An 18,289-nucleotide genomic window follows, 5' to 3' on the forward strand; every position below is an offset into this window, starting at 1 on the left:
CCAGTCCTCAGAGCACACTTTGAGTGGTATGGATCCGAGGCAATCCCATTTCCATCCTCCAGTCCTTTCCCAACTCATTATGTCCTTTAAAGTTCCAGTTTCTAAGTGAAGCGTTCTTCATGGGCTTTTGTTGCCCACTTTAGTTATCTTCTTCACCCAGTACAGCACCAACACCAACAAAAGCACTCACATAAACACTGCTTATTGTGTCACGCTGAACTGCTTCTTGTAGTCTCAAGAGTAGACCTGTCCACTTCACACTTTGTTCACCTTGTTGTTTCACTGTGAGTATCTCTTCTTATTTCACTCCTATTGGGACTTTCAATATTCTACTTTTATCTTTTTCAGATAGGGTTGTAACTCTCTTTTTTGTTTACAAGAAGCCATTAGTTATTTCTAATCCACATCATATTGAAATCAGAGATTCCAATCTCGTGTTTCTCTTTGAGTCAGAACATCCTTGGATACATTTCTAGATGCATAAGGTGCTTATAAAATTTTTAAATTAAAGTGATTCTTCTCTTAAAATATTTCAAGTAAATGTTTTGAATAGTGATTGTGGCCTTTGTGTCTTCTACCCATAAGTAATAACTTCTATAAAGGATAGTTTCGCAGTGTTCCTAGCTTAGCATTAGATCAGAGCTCAGATCTCAAACTTGCCCCATTATTATTATTATTATTTCCCTCTTTTTACAGGTAAGGCTTAAAGGTCAAGTAACTGTGAGCACTGGGTCAGTTGCTTGACCTTTAAGCCTTACCTGTAAAAAGAGGGAAATAATAATAATAATAATAATAATAATAATAATAATAATAGAACTGCCTTATAACAACATGTGTAAGTGGAAATGAGTCTAACTCTAAAGCATTTAGCAAAGACGGTCTTGAGTGCTTAGTAATAATATATTATCAGGACAGAAGAGTGAAAATCAATTCCTAATGAGCCAGAATATTTCAAGGATCAATGAGAATTAGTTATATGATATTCTTTTAATCCTTAGTCAATAACTAGTCTTCAAAATGAGTGTACTTAGAGATAATCTGTGATGCTTATTAATAATATAGACTCCCTATACACACCTCCTGTGATTATAATTCACTGTCTGGGAAGACTATTTAGGAGTCTGCATTTTCACTAAAATTCTAGCCAATTCTAGATTTTTGCTGCACCAAATTTTAAGAATCTTTAGTCTTTTTAATAAAAGCATTGAATTTAGGTTACCACTTACCAACTATATAAGTTGAAATGAGAAGTTTGTAAGAGAAAATCAAGTTGAACTGAGAGGACAATGCTCTACTAGCAAGAATAAAATAATTTCCCAAGAAGTTTCAAGTTCATATGTTTAATGACACATTATTTTCCCTTTTTCATTTAGCATTTCAAAGCAGGGACGAATAATCATCTTCACCATTCATCAGCCTTCATATTCCATCTTCCAGCTGTTTGACAGCCTTACCTTATTGGCCTCAGGAAGATTAATGTATCACGGTCCTGCAAAGAAGACTTTGGAGTACTTCAAATCAGCAGGTGTCATTGACCTTTTCATGTACTAGATCCTTCCTTCATAGACTCCTGGGGAGACCCGAGGGGTCAGCAAGAGTGCTTTAGACCTTGCATAGACCTAACTGGATTTTCACCAATCTGAAACATTTTTGATCAATTTGGTGCCAGAATTTTCTTCATTTTGCAGCACTTGCTTATTGTTTAGATCTCTCTCCTATTTGAGTATGCATGGTGTGTGTGTGTGTGTGTATAAGTGTTTCTCAAGGAATTTTGTCTGTTCTCTTCCCAGCTTCCCAGTTATGGTGACCTTTCCATGAAAGTTTAATAATTGACTCACAGCTAGTTATTTCGTCAGTTGAACATTTTAGAAGTCCCAAATCATTGCTTTTATTTAATATTTATTTTTTTTAGTTTTAGGTGAACACAATATCTTTATTTTGTTTCTATGTGGTGCTGGGAATCGAACCCAGTGCCTCACACATGCTAGGCGATTACGCTACCACTTGAGCCATATCCCCAGCCCCAATCATTGCTTTTTTGACCATGTAACAGATTGTGGTTTCCCAGGGCTTCCCCCGACAGGTGATGTGCTCTGCCTTCCTGGGGGTTCATGGAGATACTGCTGCATTTTCTAGTAACATTAGATTGAAGATGTAGATTGTAATACTTTTGACTGACTATTACTAAAAAGAATGGCTCTTTCTGAATCTGACATTAACGGGCCAACATTTCCAGTTCTTTATATTTCAGATTGAAATATTGTTGATTTCTTTAATGGCTTATCTATCTGCTTCATTTTAGAGGTTTTGGATATGATTATAGATGTTTCTGCATGACTCAAAATAAAGTTGTAATTAATCATTCTCTTTTTTAAAATTTATTTTAATTAAATCTCTGTCATTTAAAAAATAACCAAACACAGGTAAGTCTGGGGAACCCAGGGAAGATGAACTTAAGAGTTAGAGCTCAGGCCAGTTTAGATGATTGTGCCACAGGAAGTTGAGGTGAGAGCTCAGGTGTGCTGTGCTGATCATGTTCTCTTGATAATGCTGCTCTGTAAATTTGTTGTCTCTTTGGAATTATAGCAGCTTGAGAGATGATCATTTCGATCTCTGATTTTAGTAGGTTGTGAAGCAATCTCTGCTGATAAACATTATACTGCTATCCCAACATTCTCTAGATGAATTCAGGCTGCACAATACACACAGACTCAGTATTTTTTTCTTGGATCTATATTTAGATTTTTGAGGAAGTACTGAGAAGCACCAGAGCATACTGATAGCCACTTGGGATTTAAAGAATTATGAGAAGTAAGGACTAATGTAAGATGTTCTAAAGAATTCAAGAATGTTTTGAAATATGCTTTTTTATTTACTGGAAACAGATTTGTTGAAATATTGTGTGACTGAATAAATAAAAGCACAGGATATATTAGTGATGGAAAAAGAGAAAAAGAAGATAAGGAAGAAATTATTGAGTCAGTATCTCACCTCCATCAGGCTTAGTGAGTCCTCTCTATTTTCTAAGACATAGGGTAAGTTTTGGGGGGTTTCTTCTTATCTTCCTTTCTTTCTGTATTAACTTTTTAAAGATTGTTGTTTTAGATAGACATGACAGTAGAGTACATTTTGACAATATCATACATACTTTGAGTATAAATTATTCTAATTAGGATTCTTGCAGTTGTAATAATGTGGAATTTCACTGGTGGTGTATTCAGACATGAGTATAAGAAGGTTATTTTCAACTCTTTCTACTGTCTTTCTTATTTCCTTTTTTTTTAATTTTTTTAATATTTATTTTTTAGTTATCGGCGGATACAACATCTTTGTTTTGTATGTGGTGCTGAGGATCGAACCCAGGCCGCACGCATGCCAGGCAAGTGCGCTACCGCTTGAGCCACATCCCCAGCCCCTGTCTTTCTTAGTTCCAACTTCTGCCCTTCCCTTTATTCCCCTTTGTCTAATCCAATAAACTTCTATTCTTCCCTCCCCCACCTCTTATTGTTTAGCATCTGCATAACAGAGATGGCATAAACATTTTGGTTTTGAGGATTAGTTTATTTCAATTAGCATAATAGTCTCCAGTTCCACCCATTTATTAGCAAAAGGCATAATGTTATTCTTTTTTATGGCTGAGTAATATTCCATGGTGTATATATAGCCCATTTTCTTTATCCATTCATCTGTTGAAGGATATCCAGGTTGGTTCCAGAGCTTAGCTTCTGTGAATTGAGCTGCTATAAACATTGATGTTACCATGTCACTATAGTATGCTGACTTTCAGTCCTTGGGAATAAACCAAGGAGTGGGATAGGTTGGTCAAATGGTGGTTCCATTCCAAGTTTTCTGAGGAATCTCCATACTGTTTTCCATAGTGGTTGCACTAATTTGCAGTCCCACCAGCAATGTATGAGTGTACCTCTTGCCCCTCATCCCTGCCAATATATATTATTACTTATATTCTGCTTTTTTGGGGGGTGGGTACCAGGGATTGAACTCAGAGGCACTAGACCACTGAGTCACATCCCAAGCACTATTTTTTATTTTATTTAGAGACAGGGTCTCACTGACTTGCTTAGTGCATTGCTTTTGCTGAGGCTGGCTTTGAACTTGCAATACTCCTACCTCAGCCTCCCCAGCCACTAGGATTACAGGCGTGCACCACCTCTCCTGGCTTATTACTTATATTCTTGATAATTACCCTTTTGACAGGCATACAAAATCTCAGTGTAGTTTTAATATGCATTTCTCCAATTGCTGAAGATGTTAAACAATTTTCATGTATTTGTTGACCGTTTATATTTCTTCTTCTGTGAAGTGTCTGTTTAGATTCTTTGCCCATTTATTGATTGGGTTATTTGGTTTTTTGGTGTTAAGTTTTCTGAGTTCTTTATATATCCTGAAGATTAGTGCTCTATCTGAGGTACAGGTGGCAAAGATTTCTCCCATTCTGTAGGCTCTCTTTTTACAATGTTGTTACTTTTAATGTGAATAAGTTTTTCAGATTGATACCATCCCATTTATTGATTTTTTATTTTACTTCTTGTGCTTTAGGAGTCTTTTTGAGGAAGTTGGCTTCTAAGCCAACATGATGGAGAGATAGGCCTCCATTTTCTTCTAGTAGGTTCAAGGTCTCTGGTCTAATCCCTAGGTCCTTGATCCGCTTTGTGTTAATTCTTTAGCAGAGTTAGATAGAGGTTCAATTTCATTCTGCTGAATATAGATTTCCAATTTTCCCAACGATTTTTGTTGAAGAGGCTGTCTTTTTCTGATATATTTTTATGGCACCTTTGTCTAGTATGAGATAACTGTATTTATGTGGGCTTGTCTCTTAAGTCTCCTATTCTGTTCCATTGGTCTTCATGTCTGTTTTGGTGCCAATAGCATACCATTTTTGTTACTATAGCTCTCTAGCATAATTTAAGGTTTGGTATTGTGATGCCTCCTGCTTCACTTTTCTCATTAAGGTTTGCTTTGGTTATTCTGGGCCTTTTATTTTTCCAAATGAATTTCATAATCATTTTTCCTATTTCTATGAAGAATGTCATTAGAATTTTAATAGGAATTGCATTAAAACTGTATAGCACTTTTGGTAGGGTGGAAATTATGGGGTATCTTCTTTTCTAGGTTACTTCTGTGATAGCTATATCAGCCCTGCAGAATTCTTCATGGGTGTCATTACTGGTACAATAAAGAGAGAGTCAGAAGACCAGGAAGGTATGTGCATCTCTTACATATCCATATTTTTGCCCAACTGAGTTGGTTGAGGTTTGGCAATGCAGTAGCTCATTAAAACATGTCCTTGTGAACTTACACAACAGTGTGCTGAACACGTAGATTTTGTTGTCAGTGAGTGCTGTCGGTATTTTTATTTATTTTATGAATGAGCATTCTAATTTTTTTTGTACTCAAGTTAGGAGTTATACAAAATAAGAGGAAAAAGAAAAACTGGTGAAACCAGTAGTAATCTGTTAATAATGAGGCAGTAATTTGTGACCTGTTATCCACTTTTATTCCAAAGCCAACAAGACTGAAGTGCCTTTGAGTAGAAAAGAGTCAATAATAGAAGCATTAGCTGGTTTTTATGCCAAATCCTCTCTATACGAAGAAACTAAATCTGAACTGGATAGATTCTCAAAGGATCAGAACAAGAGGAGCTTACTCAGGAAGGAGATCTCCTATGTTACTCCATTCGGTCATCAGTTTACAGTCATCACCTGGCGTTCATTCCAAAGTTTGGTGGATCATCCCCAGACCTGGATAGCTCAGGTAACAGATTCTTTTAATTATGCTGTAAAATTATTATACGAGAGCAATCTGGTTCTGATATGGACTCCAACAGGATTATTTTATCTTTTACCCATCCTTCCATTTATTTGTCATTTCCCATTCTATTTGAGATATAGAGAGTCAACTGAACCAGTGTTATGGTTTGGATATGAAATGTCCCCCAAAGACTCATGTGTTGAAGGCCTAGCCCCATAAGCAGCAGTGTTCAGAGATGGGGCTCTTGGAAAGTGGCTGGATCATCTGACCTCATTTATTGGTTTATTGATTGAGAGATTCATAGTTTGATGGGGGTAATGGGAGATGGAGAAACTGTAGGAGGTGAGGCCTAGTTGGAAGAAGTAAGTCACTGGGGTAAGGGGTGCCATGCAACAGTTCATCTTCTCTCTGGCTGCTTCCTTGCCCTCTCTGCTTCCTGGCTACATGAAGTAAGATGAGCAGCTCTGCTATCATGCCCTCCTGCCATGATGTGCCACGTCACTTCAGGCCCCAAACAACATAGTCAGGAGACGATGGACTGAAACCTCTGAATCTATGAGCCAAAATAAATATTATCTACTGTTTTAGTCAGTGTCTGTGTTTCTGTGACAAAAATCTCAGACAAAATAACTTCCAGGAGGAATAGTTTATTTGGGGCTCACAGCTTCAGAAGTCTCATTTCATAGAGGACTGACTTTATTGTTCTGGGCCCAACGTGAGGCAGCCCGTGGAGTGGTCAGGAAGCAGGGGCCCCAGGAAGATCAACCCCATCAGGGCATGCTCCCCAGTGACCAGTCTGTTTCCACCACATCCCATATGACCACAGTTACTACTCAGACATTCCATTCCAACTAGGATGGACTGATTAGGTTACAGCCTTCACAGTTCATTTTACCTCTGAATATTCTTGCATCATCACAGAGGGTTTTGGGAGGATACTTCATATCCAAGTCAAAACATCCCCTTTAAGTTGATTTTCAGAGCTGTTTTGTCCCAATGACAAAAAGCTGAGTAACACAACAGGTAAAAGGCAATTAAATTTTTACTCATGCAATGCCTTTTATGTGCTTTCCTGGACTACATAACTCAAAACTTTTGATGATATAGGCAAACTCTAATGGGAAATCTTCATCAATTTTTATTTTTTTTAGAAATATGAAGCAAAGAAAAAATCAAGTAAATATGACATTTTCTTGAAGCTGTCATTTATTGATTCATTCCAAAAATTCAACCCAAGTGCTCATGCTCCATTTAGATACTCTACTACAATAGTGAATGAAATGGGTAAAATAAAACCCTCTGCTGGAATAGATCTTATTTTCTTAAGAGGATAGAGATGATAGTTGAACAAAGAAAATACATAGCATGCCAGTTGGTAGAGGGGATTATGAGGAAGGTTTAAGGAGAGAGAGGTAGACAAAGGGGAGGGAGAGGCCTGAAGGTAGATTGATGAGGGTTGGTTTGCCCTTGATATCAGGTGTTGAAGGAACCTAGTGTTCCTTCACTTGACTACACCTGAAGGTAGTTTGTTCCGTGCACTGTCTGAGTGTAGAGCCTGTAGGTAGAATGCTGTTCCTTGTAATTGACCCTCTTCATGGAGAGATTCTGATGTTGGTAAAGCAAAAGATGTCTCAAAGAATGTGCAATTTATGCACAGGAAGTAACCACACTGAACAAGACTATTCACTGTCCACGTAACTCCCTTAATAATATGTGATAATTTTTTTTTTCTTATTCTTTTACTGGTTCTGTGATAGTTATTGATTATCACTCCTCAGGGCTTTTTGTTTCTCCCCAGTGCTGGGGACTGAACCCAGGGCCTCACACATGCTGAGCAATGGCTCTGCCCCTGAGCTAGAGAGCCAGCCATTGTTTTAGTTATTCTTAGCCCTTATGTCACACAAAACTAGTTCTCCCAGTTCATTGGCCCATTGTTTATAAGAAAATTAATTTAGCTGGCTATTTTGGGGGTTATTATTTTATTATCAGTCATTGACATTCTGTGGAGTATACAGATGTGTTATATTGTTGACTTTCCTGTGTGAGCACATCACTTTTTATACTTCAGTACTGTTGCTTTCCGAGTGCCCCTGGGAGCCAGCATCCCCTTTTCAGTCATGCTGTCCATCCTGGAAACATTTTTTTTTTTTCTGCAAATATTTTTGATCCTTGTGCTTTGGCGTTTCTCCCAGAGCACAGGCATTTTTGTGCCCTACAGTTCGGTCAGCTTTTTTGCTGCTGTGACTAAAGGATCCGACCAGCACAACCTTAGGGGAGGAAAAGTTTATTTGAGGCTCACAGTTTCAGAGGTCTTGGTCCAGAGAAGGCTGGCTCAAGGTGAGACAGGACATCATGGCTGGAGAATGTGACAGAGTGAAGCCGTTCACATCACGGTAGTCAGGAAGCAGAGAGAGAGACAAGCCACTCACCAAATATAAATATATACCTCAAAGCCACACCCCGATTCCCATCTCCTCCAGCCACACCCCACCTGTCTCCAGTTACCAGGTCAGTAAATCCCATCAGGGATTAATTCACTGATTAGGCTAACTCTATAAACCAATCATTTCTCCTCCAAACCTTCTTCTGTTGCCTCACAAGTGAGCTTTCAGGGGACACCACATCTAAAGGTAAAACCTATCAACCAAAGGTAACATTGTATTCTTTCATAATAGAACTGATGCCATTTGGAAAATCATCAGGTGAGTTAGATCCATGAACCAAGAGAAATAATATAGTGAATTGATACTTTAGAGTGATTTATGTATTAGGGTTTTTTTTCTTGCCTCTACAGTGGGTATGTAAGTGTCTAAGACAGTTATGGGTAGGGCATGATTACCACACAGCTACTTGTAATACATTGGGACTGTGTGTGGTTTGCGTCTAACCTTCCTTAAGGTGCAGACACCAGGCCAAGAGGTTCCAGGTTGCATGTTCAGCCTACTTGCCTCATCAGTGAACTCAATTCCACAAAAGGAATTCCAGCAATGTTCAAAGAAGAAGCAGCCTCTAGATTAAGGGTAGAACTTTGTAAGCTACCTGAATTTAGCAGGAAAATTCTTTTTTAGAAAATTTGTTTTAATTAGTTATATATGACAGTAGACTACATTTTGATACATCATATATAATGAAGTATGATTTCTCATTCTTCTGGTTATACATGATGTAGAATCCCACTGGTCATATAGTTATATATGTACATAGGATAATAAGGTCTGATTCATTCTACTATCCTTTCTACTCCCATAATACCCCCTCTTCTCCTTTTGTTCCCCTTCACCTAATCTACAGTAACTCTATTCTTCCCTAGAGTCCCCCCCCCCCCCCCCCTTGTGAATTAGCTGCATATCAGAGAAAACATTTGGCCTTTGGCTTTTTAGTATTGGCTTATTTTGCTTAGCTTGATATTCTCCAACTCCATCCATTTACAGGCAAATGCTATAATTTAATTCTTCTTTAAGAATGAGTAATATTCCATTCTGAGCTCTACACACACACACACACACACACACACAGAGAGAGAGAGAGAGAGAGAGAGAGAGAGAGAGAGAGAGAGAGAGAACACATTCTTTTTAATCCATTCATCTGTTGAAGGGAACCTAGGTTGGTTCCACAGTTTAGCTATTGTGAATTGAGCTTAGCAGGACAATTCTTGTTTAGCTTTGTAAATTCTGGAATATTTGCTCAGGAGAAGGCAAACACTTTTTGGTAAAGGCCCAGAGGTAAATATTTTGCACTTTGAGGGCCACATATGGCATTTGTCTTGGGTAGTCAACCCTGCTTTTCTTTATAAAAGCAGCCACAGCTAATACATACCTGATGAACATGGCAGCGTTCAAATAAAGCTTTATTCATAGACACTGAATTTGGAATTGTATAGATGTTCAGTATTGCACAAAATATTATTCTTGACCTCGTCTGATGTAGGACAGACAAGGCTGGACATGAGGAATCAGCAGAAAGCAGGTTTATTGGCTGCAGCCTGTCCAGAGGGGCTTTCACCTAAATCAATCCGTCCCTCTGAACCCCTAGTCCAGAAATTTTTAGAAATTCATACCCAGTGTATGGGAAGGGGGATGGGCTCAGAGACTCACAATTTGCAGAAGTCTACATAAAAGTAGGTTTTTTACTGTAGTGGCCTGAGTACAAAAATAAACCAAGGACACTCTCTCTGAAATTAGTGCTGGAGAAAGGGAGGATTCCTCTTCCCTGTGCTCCACAGCTGGTTTTGGAACCTAATTACCACCATTCCCTGGATTGTAAAGGACTTTCCCTAGCATCTAATTATGTTCCTTTGAAGTGCAAATGCCCCTGTGCAGGCTCCAGGCTCAAGGCTTGAGGCCTTCTGAGAGGAGCCAGTCTCTCTGGGGCACTCTCTTGTAAACATGCTTCCCTCCTAAAAACTCTTACTAACAATCATAGATTGTTTTAGACTAGAAAATTTATGACACTAGATAGCCTATAAATGTTGACAAAAACTAGTAAGTGGTGCTCGGAATCTGGAGTGCTGATCTCCTCCAGGCCCTGGAACACCTTTAGTTGTTGCAAGATAAAGCAAAAGGAAATCAGAAGCCTAACCACATTTTCTTTTGCAGAAATTCTTGCTGCTCCTCTAAGAACAATTATGGTGAGGGTCTCTGGAGAAGCTTGATTAAGATTTTCTGTGTGGGGCTGGGGATGTGGCTCAAGCAGTAGCACGCTTGCCTGGCATGTGTGCGGCCCTGGTTCCATCCTCAGCACCACATATAAACAAAAGATGTTTTGTCTGCCGAAAACTAAAAATAAATAAATAAATATTAAAATTTAAATAAAAAAAAAAGATTTTCTGTGGAGGAGAGAATGCCACTACAGTTCCTCCCAATTATTGAAAAAAAAAAAAAAAATGGAAAACCATTCTTTGTTCATGGGCTTAAGAAAAATACAAGCCTAGCCCTGTTTGGCCTGTGGACCACAGTTTACTGACCCTTGGCATAGGGTTTTTGTTCTTTTATTATTTTTATTCCTCTAAGTTTTTGAAAATAGAGTTGCTAAAGTGAATTATGGCTTCTTGATGATAATCCTGTATTTATTGTCTCATTGTTCTAATTTGTTCTGGTCTAGTTATTTATTGACATGATTCAGACTTGACATCTAACCAGCTGGTGTATGGGGAAGATGTAGGTATAAATGGATTATTTGAAAAAGGTTTAGTTTTTATTTAATGTGCCAAGTTTTCTTATCAAATCAACTTAGACAACATTATCATTAATCACTGGGAGAGTCATTGTGTGTATTTGCATATTTGCATATTAAACATTTTACTTTGGATTTTTTTTTTTTTAGTGCAAGCTACAAACATCCCTCAATCCCTCAGAACACACTTTGAGAAATGTTGTTTAAGTATGTTTGAACAAATGAAGAATAAGGTGGTTGGAGAATTTCTTTTTTAAATCTGTTTTGAACAGATTAGAGGACAGACACACAAAGCTCATAGATAGCGTCATTTAATCTATGGTGAAATGTTCATTTTGCTCAATGATTTTCTTTTTCTTCAGGGAAGAAGGAACAACACATGTGAACCTTGTGAAAATGTGGCATGATCCCAGGATTCATCATTTTACAATATGTTTGAAAAAAACTAGAAAAAATTCTAATGATATTAATATCTAATGATATTAATTTAAATGTCAAATTTGAATGCAAAAAAATGAAGAAAGCAGAACATCTATTGGGAAGTCTGAATATCTTAGAAGCCCTACTGTGTAAAAAACAACAACAACAACAACAGATTCTTGTATACATGAGCATGCTGCATGTCCATAGAACCATCTGTATTTATTTTGAAAGTCTGATCTGTTGAAATGAAGCAAAGCATATTCTGAGGGTGTTGGAAATGGTAGGGTAATGAGTCCCCTCCTAAATTTCTCTTATTAGCAGAGGGATTTTAAGGACAGGTCATGGGTGAAACATTTAATTAACATTGTTTCCAGAGTGCAGTTTTTACAAACTAGCCTTTACAGATCATGATTCTGTTTTTGCATTTTGTTTAACTTCTTGCCATAGTGTGATTTACAATTTAGTTCATGGCTGGATATTGTGGTAACACTGAGATTTTCTTTACCTCTGACATTTTCAAGATATATGGCAGGATATTTTGTTTTCTTTATGTCAAAATTTTCTCTGTTATTGTATTTAATTCAAGACTAATTATAAGTAGAATTCCTCAATTGACTATATCACAATATAATCCTTAACCTTTTGCCAATTAAAGCATTTTTAAGTCACTTTTTATTCTATTAACAAGTGTGATGGTGGTGCATTCTCTCTGGGACCCATTTACACAGACTAAATAGGTGAAGATGGGTGAGAATGGCAAAGAATTGGAGGCTTGGGTGTGCCAAGTGTACTGTAGACCTCACTGGCTGGGGTTGAAAGACCAGCAATGTCAGAGGAGATGGTAATGGAACCTTTGAGTATACTCAGCTGGCTGAAAGCTTTGGTGACAGTGACAATGCGCTTTCCAGGGCAAGTGGAGACTCTGCACAGGTTGAATAGGTGCATGTTGCTACTTCCATATCATTCAAAATTCCTTTGTTAGGTGTGTGTGTGTGGGGGGGGGGGCAGGGTATTAAGTTTTTATTTATCTGTTCATTTTGAAGGGATGGGGATCAAAGTCTATGTGTGTCACATGCTAGGCCAGCATTCTTTTATTGAAATTTTATGTATTTCTACTGATCAGAGTGAAGCTTCCTGTTTTGACTTGAACCTCTTCAAGCATAAAGCTGAAGTTCATTGGCATAAAAGTTGAGAGCTTGTTCCATCAAAACTCTGAATTTGTTTCTGAAATTACTTTCCCCACACCTGCATCACTCTGCTGCAGCTCACTATGCCTGGACAATCTTACCTTGTCTAGTCCTCTCGTCCTGTCAGTGCCCAAACAACAGAATCTTCACATTTTCAATATGACTTAGAAAGCAGTGATACTGTGGCCACATAATTTAAAGTGTGCATCTTAGTGGAGAGATTTGATTGGGTAGCCATATATTTTATAATAATGAAATTTTTACATGCAATTGAAACTCTTTCCTTCTTATTTTCATTTTTTCTCTTTGAAAAGATAATTGCCACATTCATTCTGGGACTCGTGATAGGTACCACTTTCCTTTTGCTGATGGATCATTCTATTGAAATCCAACTTAGGTAAGTAAATTTGGATCTTGATTTTGAGAAAATTCTGACATTTTGTTCAGGCTCAAAGATACCCATTAAGAATTTTTATGACAATACAGGGTAAATGTTGCTGTTTTATTATGGGGTAGCATCAGTTAGTGTATTACAAATCAATGGAACAGCTAAGTTTTGGTTTTGCTCAGGTATGAATGTGTGTGGTGGTAAATTACACACATCTTGTATACTTAACCATTTTTAAGTGCATATTTGGGAGGCATCAAGTACATTCACATAAACTGTCATCCAATCCAGAGCAACTTCATCTTCCAAGGTAGAATCTTCAACCCACCTAATGAATAAGCACCCACACTCACCTCTCCCACCTCTGTAACCATCTTTAACTTTCTATCAAATTTTTTGGCTATTACAGGTACCTCACAAATGTGAAATCATATAGTACTCATCTTTTCATGACTTCCTTATTTTCTTTAGCATAATGTCCTCAAGGTTCTAAATTGTAGCAGGTATTATAATTTCTTTTCAGTTTTAAGGCTGAGGAATATTCTATCATATGTGTATTCTACATTTTATTTTTCCAATTATCCATTGCTGAAAATCTGTTGTTTACATGTTTTGGCTATTTGTGTGATCCTGCTATGGGCTTATACATACATGTTTGAATTCTTTGTTCAAACAGATACCCAGAAGTAGAATTTCTGAATCATGTGGAAATTCTGTTGATTTTCAGAACTATTGCCATACACTTCTACTTCATTTTACATTGGGTAAAACCAGAAGCGTACAGAGTTTCAATTTCTCCACCTTCTCATCAAAACTGATTCTTTTTTTTCTTTTTTGAAATAACAGAGGTTATAGGATCTTTAGAGATATGTCTGTTTTAAGTTCTTTGCCAATTTTAAGATAGAATTATTTAGTTTTGGGGGTTTTGTTGTTGTTGCTGCAGAGTTGGAATCCTTTATACTTATGAATTATTAATGCCTTTTCAGATACATGACTTACACATATTTTATCCCATTTCATGGGGTTCTTATCTCTGTTGATAGTGTGTTTTATGCACAGCTGTTTTTAATTTTGATATAATCCAGTTGATCTTTTGGAGTTTGTGAGCCAATTTCCTTTAAGGTTTCTATTGGAATGACTTCGGAGTATAGGATACGTGGATGGGACTGAGTTATTCCTAACTCTCATTTGGAAAGTACTTGTCAATGTTATGATCCTTTCTAGTTTCAGTCATAATGTGCCCTAGAAGTTTTCATTCCAGGATGTCATTTTAAACAGCTGCATCATATTCTGAGTTAGATTCTCAACAATGTCAGAGATCTCCCATCATAATGCATGTTTAGAGAACCACTTCTCTCTAGGCTGGTTTTCGCTGTCAGTTCAGTTGTTTGGTTAGGAAGGGAAGCCCCTCCCTTAGGAAATGCTCTTAGGAAATCCTTATTTCTGTTGAAGTGTAAATTAGGCGAGCGCTTTTCTTTCTAAACCTAAATTATTTATGAAGAAATAAGCATTAATAGTCTTCATACATATGATCAAGTTACTTTTTTATTATGAATAAGCATGAGATTGATTTCTGTTTTGAGCACTTTGGAAATCCTGTAGGAAAGTGGCTGTCCCATATCTAGGATAACTGTCAAGGCTACTGATGGTCCTGTCCTGGGTGACCGCAGTAAAGAGCCGAAAGCAGGTTTCTTTCACCATCTCATTTTCTTCCACATGTCTTACTTTCTTATTACTTCACTTTAAAATCACCTCAATTGATAATTAAATATTTTAATCCTTGGGAGCTTTATTTAGGTTAATATTTCACTTTTCATATGTTAGGAATGATACTCAGCGTTTTTGTGAATTAAATTGAAGATGAAGAGGGTTTTTTTTGTTGTTGTAGTTTGTTGTTGTTGTTACCTCAGGTTGTCATAGCAAAATCCCATGTTTTTTTTTTTTTTTTTTTTTTTTTTTGTGTGTGTGTGTGTGTGGCTTAAACAACAGAAATTTATTTTCTCTCAGTACTAGAATCTGGAAGTCTGGGGGTCAGTGCTCACTTCCAGCAGGTCAGGCTCCCATGAAGGTGCCTCTCTGGCTCTTAAATGGGGCCTTCATTGGGCATCCTCTCATGGCAGAGAGCAGCTGGTGTTCTTCCTCTTCACCAATTCACTGATTCCATCATGGGATCTCCACTCTCATGACCTCATCTAAACCTTATTACTTCCCTAAGGACCTGCCTCCCAGGACTGTAACATTGGGGACTATCTCTTCAACATATGAATTTTAGAGGATACAAGTCAGTGCACAGCAACCCCAAACTGGTATTTCAATATGTGCCATAGTGTGGAGTCACAGGGGCACCACTGAGCTGGGGGAGCAACTAGAGAGGGTCATACCTTCCCTATCTGTTTAAATTTAAAGAGCTCTACTTTTCTTTTTTAAATATATTTGATGTTACATTATTTCTGGAAGGAGTTCTGTGGGAAGAAACCAACCTAAGAGTGTTGAGTTGACTAAGGTGCTTTTGTTCCCATTCTGTCCTGACAGAGCAGCAGTGCTGTTCATCCTGATGGTCCACCAGTGTCTCAACAGCGTGTTTGCTGTGAAGCTCTTTAGAGTCCAGAAGCAGCTCTTTATGTGAGTTGGTCTCAGTGGGGCATTGCTGACTGGGGAAAAAGTGTTTCCATTCAGAATTGGACCAGAAATGTGGTTCTGGGGATTACTGAAATTTTTCTTTTCTTTTCCCTTGTGTTCTTTATGTTTTAAATTGGCATATATAAGTTGTACTTATTTAACAGGTATAATACAAGCTTTTTTTTTTTTTTTTTTTTGGCGGGAGGTGGTACCAGGGATTAAACCCAGGGCCATTTAACCATTGAGCCACATCCCTAGTCCATCCATCCATTCTTTCTTCTTCTCCTCCTCCTCCTCCTCCTCCTCCTCCTCCTCCTCCTCCTCCTCCTCCTCCTCCTTCTTCTTCTTCTTCTTTTTTATTATTTAGAGACAGGATCTCTAAATTGCTTAGGGCCTTGCTAAGTTGCTGAGGCTGGCTTTGAATTCACAATTCTCCTGCCTCAGCCTCTGGAGCCACTGGGATTACAGGTGTGTGCTACCACACCTGACACAACACAAACTTTTGAACTAGGATAAGGACAATAAATATTAATTGAGAAAAAGCAGTATTGATTGAGGTGGAAAATCAAGAGTATGTGGGGCTGCTACAAAGAAAACAGAAATTTTAAGGTAAGGGTGTGGTCAGCAAATACCAATTCTGCAGAGAGAAATAAAGGGGCTGAGAAGTATCTTTTCCTTTTAGAAAATAATAGGTCATAATGACCCTCTCAAGGAAATTTTCAAGGACTTTGGTAGAGATTAAATGGTGGATTAAGCAGCAAATTGAAAATGGTAAATGAAGTTGACAAAGTATGTGGCCTGCACAGAGCCAGAGGGCAGCCTCACAGGAAAAAGCAGGATGGTTTTGTCCCTTGTATTTTTCAAGGATGGAGGAAATTTACCCAGGCCTTCATGCCCAGGACAGGAATCTCCAGAAAGGGAAGGAATAAAGACACTGTTGGAAGAGTTTGGAATTTGGGGAGAAAGGTGTTAGGAAGAGGGGAGATGAGGGTTTGATTGCTGACAGTCCCAAATCATGGAGGCAGGGTCACTGGAGGAAGAAGTCTTTTTCTTTTTTTAACACGAGAGAAGTAAACAAACTTAGCCATCTGAATCTGTTTGTGGGCCTTGGAAAGTAGCAGTGTTACTTTCACACTCAGAAGTGGGGAGAAAAAAAGCCTGTTACCACCAAGATTAGCCCCTGAAGTGTTCTCTTCAGGCAGAGCCAGCCTCAGAGGAGAAGCAGCGTCTCTGAGGAGAGTGAGGAGACTCTGTCCCTGGACGGGTGATGTGGGGTGAGACTGGGCAGCAGCAGGAGGGGAGCTGTCATGAGAGAAGGTCACAGCAAGAACCCTGTGGGGATGATGTCCCAGGGAGGCTGCACCTGAGGTGGAGAAGGGTGTGGGGAGTCAGGCTAAAACCCAAGGGCATCTGCAGTGTCAGACCTGGTGGCAGCAGGAGACTGCACAGCAGCATCTCATCTTGGCTGTGCCTTCTTGGATTAATCTGGGATGTGTGGTATGTGTTTTTCTTTCTTTCTTTCTTTTTCTGTAGACAAGAGTCTAACAGTGGATACTACAGAGTGTCATCTTATTTCTTTGGAAATATTTTATCTGATTTACTATCCAGGAGGTTCTTGCCAAGTTTCATATTTACTTGTACACTTTACTTCATGGTGGGTAAGTAACAAGACTTATTAGATGTCTCTGGTCTTGGACATGTGAAAAATTTAAGTTCTCTTTGCAAACATGTTTTTGGTTCCCCAAACTATAAAACAAGCTATAAGGGAAGAAGATAGACTTTTTCCCAACTAAACTTTAAAATGTATTCACAAAACTATATTTTTCTGAGAGATGCTATGTGTCATACTCAAACATGGAAAGCATTTGTAGAACTCAAACATGGAAAGCATTTGTAGAACAAAAATTTGAGAATGCTCCAGAAAAGCTGGGATATTTATTGCCTATCTCTATTTTTTTCTCTTCTTACTACATGTATCTCTATAAAGAGATAAAATATACATAGGAGGGTAATATCTCCAATGTATGTAGAGATATGTAGAGACACATAAAAAACAGTATACACATATGTTCTCTCCCTGATTAAATAAAATTACTTGTTTGATGAAGTAGACAGAACATTTCTGCATTATGCTCTGGCTTTACCTAGGGTCCTTGAATTACCATTTCTATATGTTTCACTGATATGCACATGCACAACACACACCTCAGAATTTTCTTTTTAGAAAACACATTGCAAGAGAAGAACAAGTGATGCAGCTTGAATTTTTCATTTTACAAATCAGAGGTATGTTGTAAGAATTAGACTTGGAATTTAAAGTCATAGATTCCTGATCAGTGTTCTTGCAGCTGTTTGAAAATCTTTAGACCGTATCACACAGAGCATTAGCTCATGATATTTATAAAGCAGTTTAAGAAACTTAACAGCCCCATTCTCAATCACAGAGCCATGTGGCAATTATTCTAGGGGGACTTTGGTTTGGGAAAAACCTCCACTCAATGAAGGGAAACTGAAATTTGTGACCCAGGGTAATTGCATAGTGGGGGAGATTTTTGTTCTCTTCGCAGTTTACTGAGTGCTATTGGCACACACACACACATACACACACACACACACACAAATAGTTCCAAATACACAGTGAGCTACATAGTTGAACTGATCTCTTTCTTTCTTTCTAACGATCAAAACCAGCAGTGGAGGCTTTCTTCATTATGGTCTTTACCCTCATGAT

At 38.1% G+C, this 18,289-nt stretch overlaps 1 protein-coding gene across 1 annotated transcript in view; it reads left to right on the top strand.

Moving 5' to 3' along the window:
• Positions 1–15,540, top strand: part of LOC124101587 (broad substrate specificity ATP-binding cassette transporter ABCG2-like) — a 54,979-nt gene extending 39,439 nt beyond the window's left edge. Inside the window, 4 exon segments of the mRNA XM_046457645.1 lie at positions 1,374–1,525; positions 5,131–5,220; positions 5,525–5,772; positions 15,472–15,540. Coding sequence (XP_046313601.1) covers positions 1,374–1,525; positions 5,131–5,220; positions 5,525–5,772; positions 15,472–15,540 — 559 coding nt within the window.
• Positions 15,541–18,289: the final 2,749 nt, after the last annotated feature.

Source organism: Marmota monax, unplaced genomic scaffold (assembly GCF_021218885.2).
Source record: "Marmota monax isolate L192 unplaced genomic scaffold, Marmota_monax_Labrador192_F-V1.1 WCK01_AAM20220418_F8-fsc00128, whole genome shotgun sequence".
NCBI lineage: Eukaryota > Metazoa > Chordata > Mammalia > Rodentia > Sciuridae > Marmota > Marmota monax.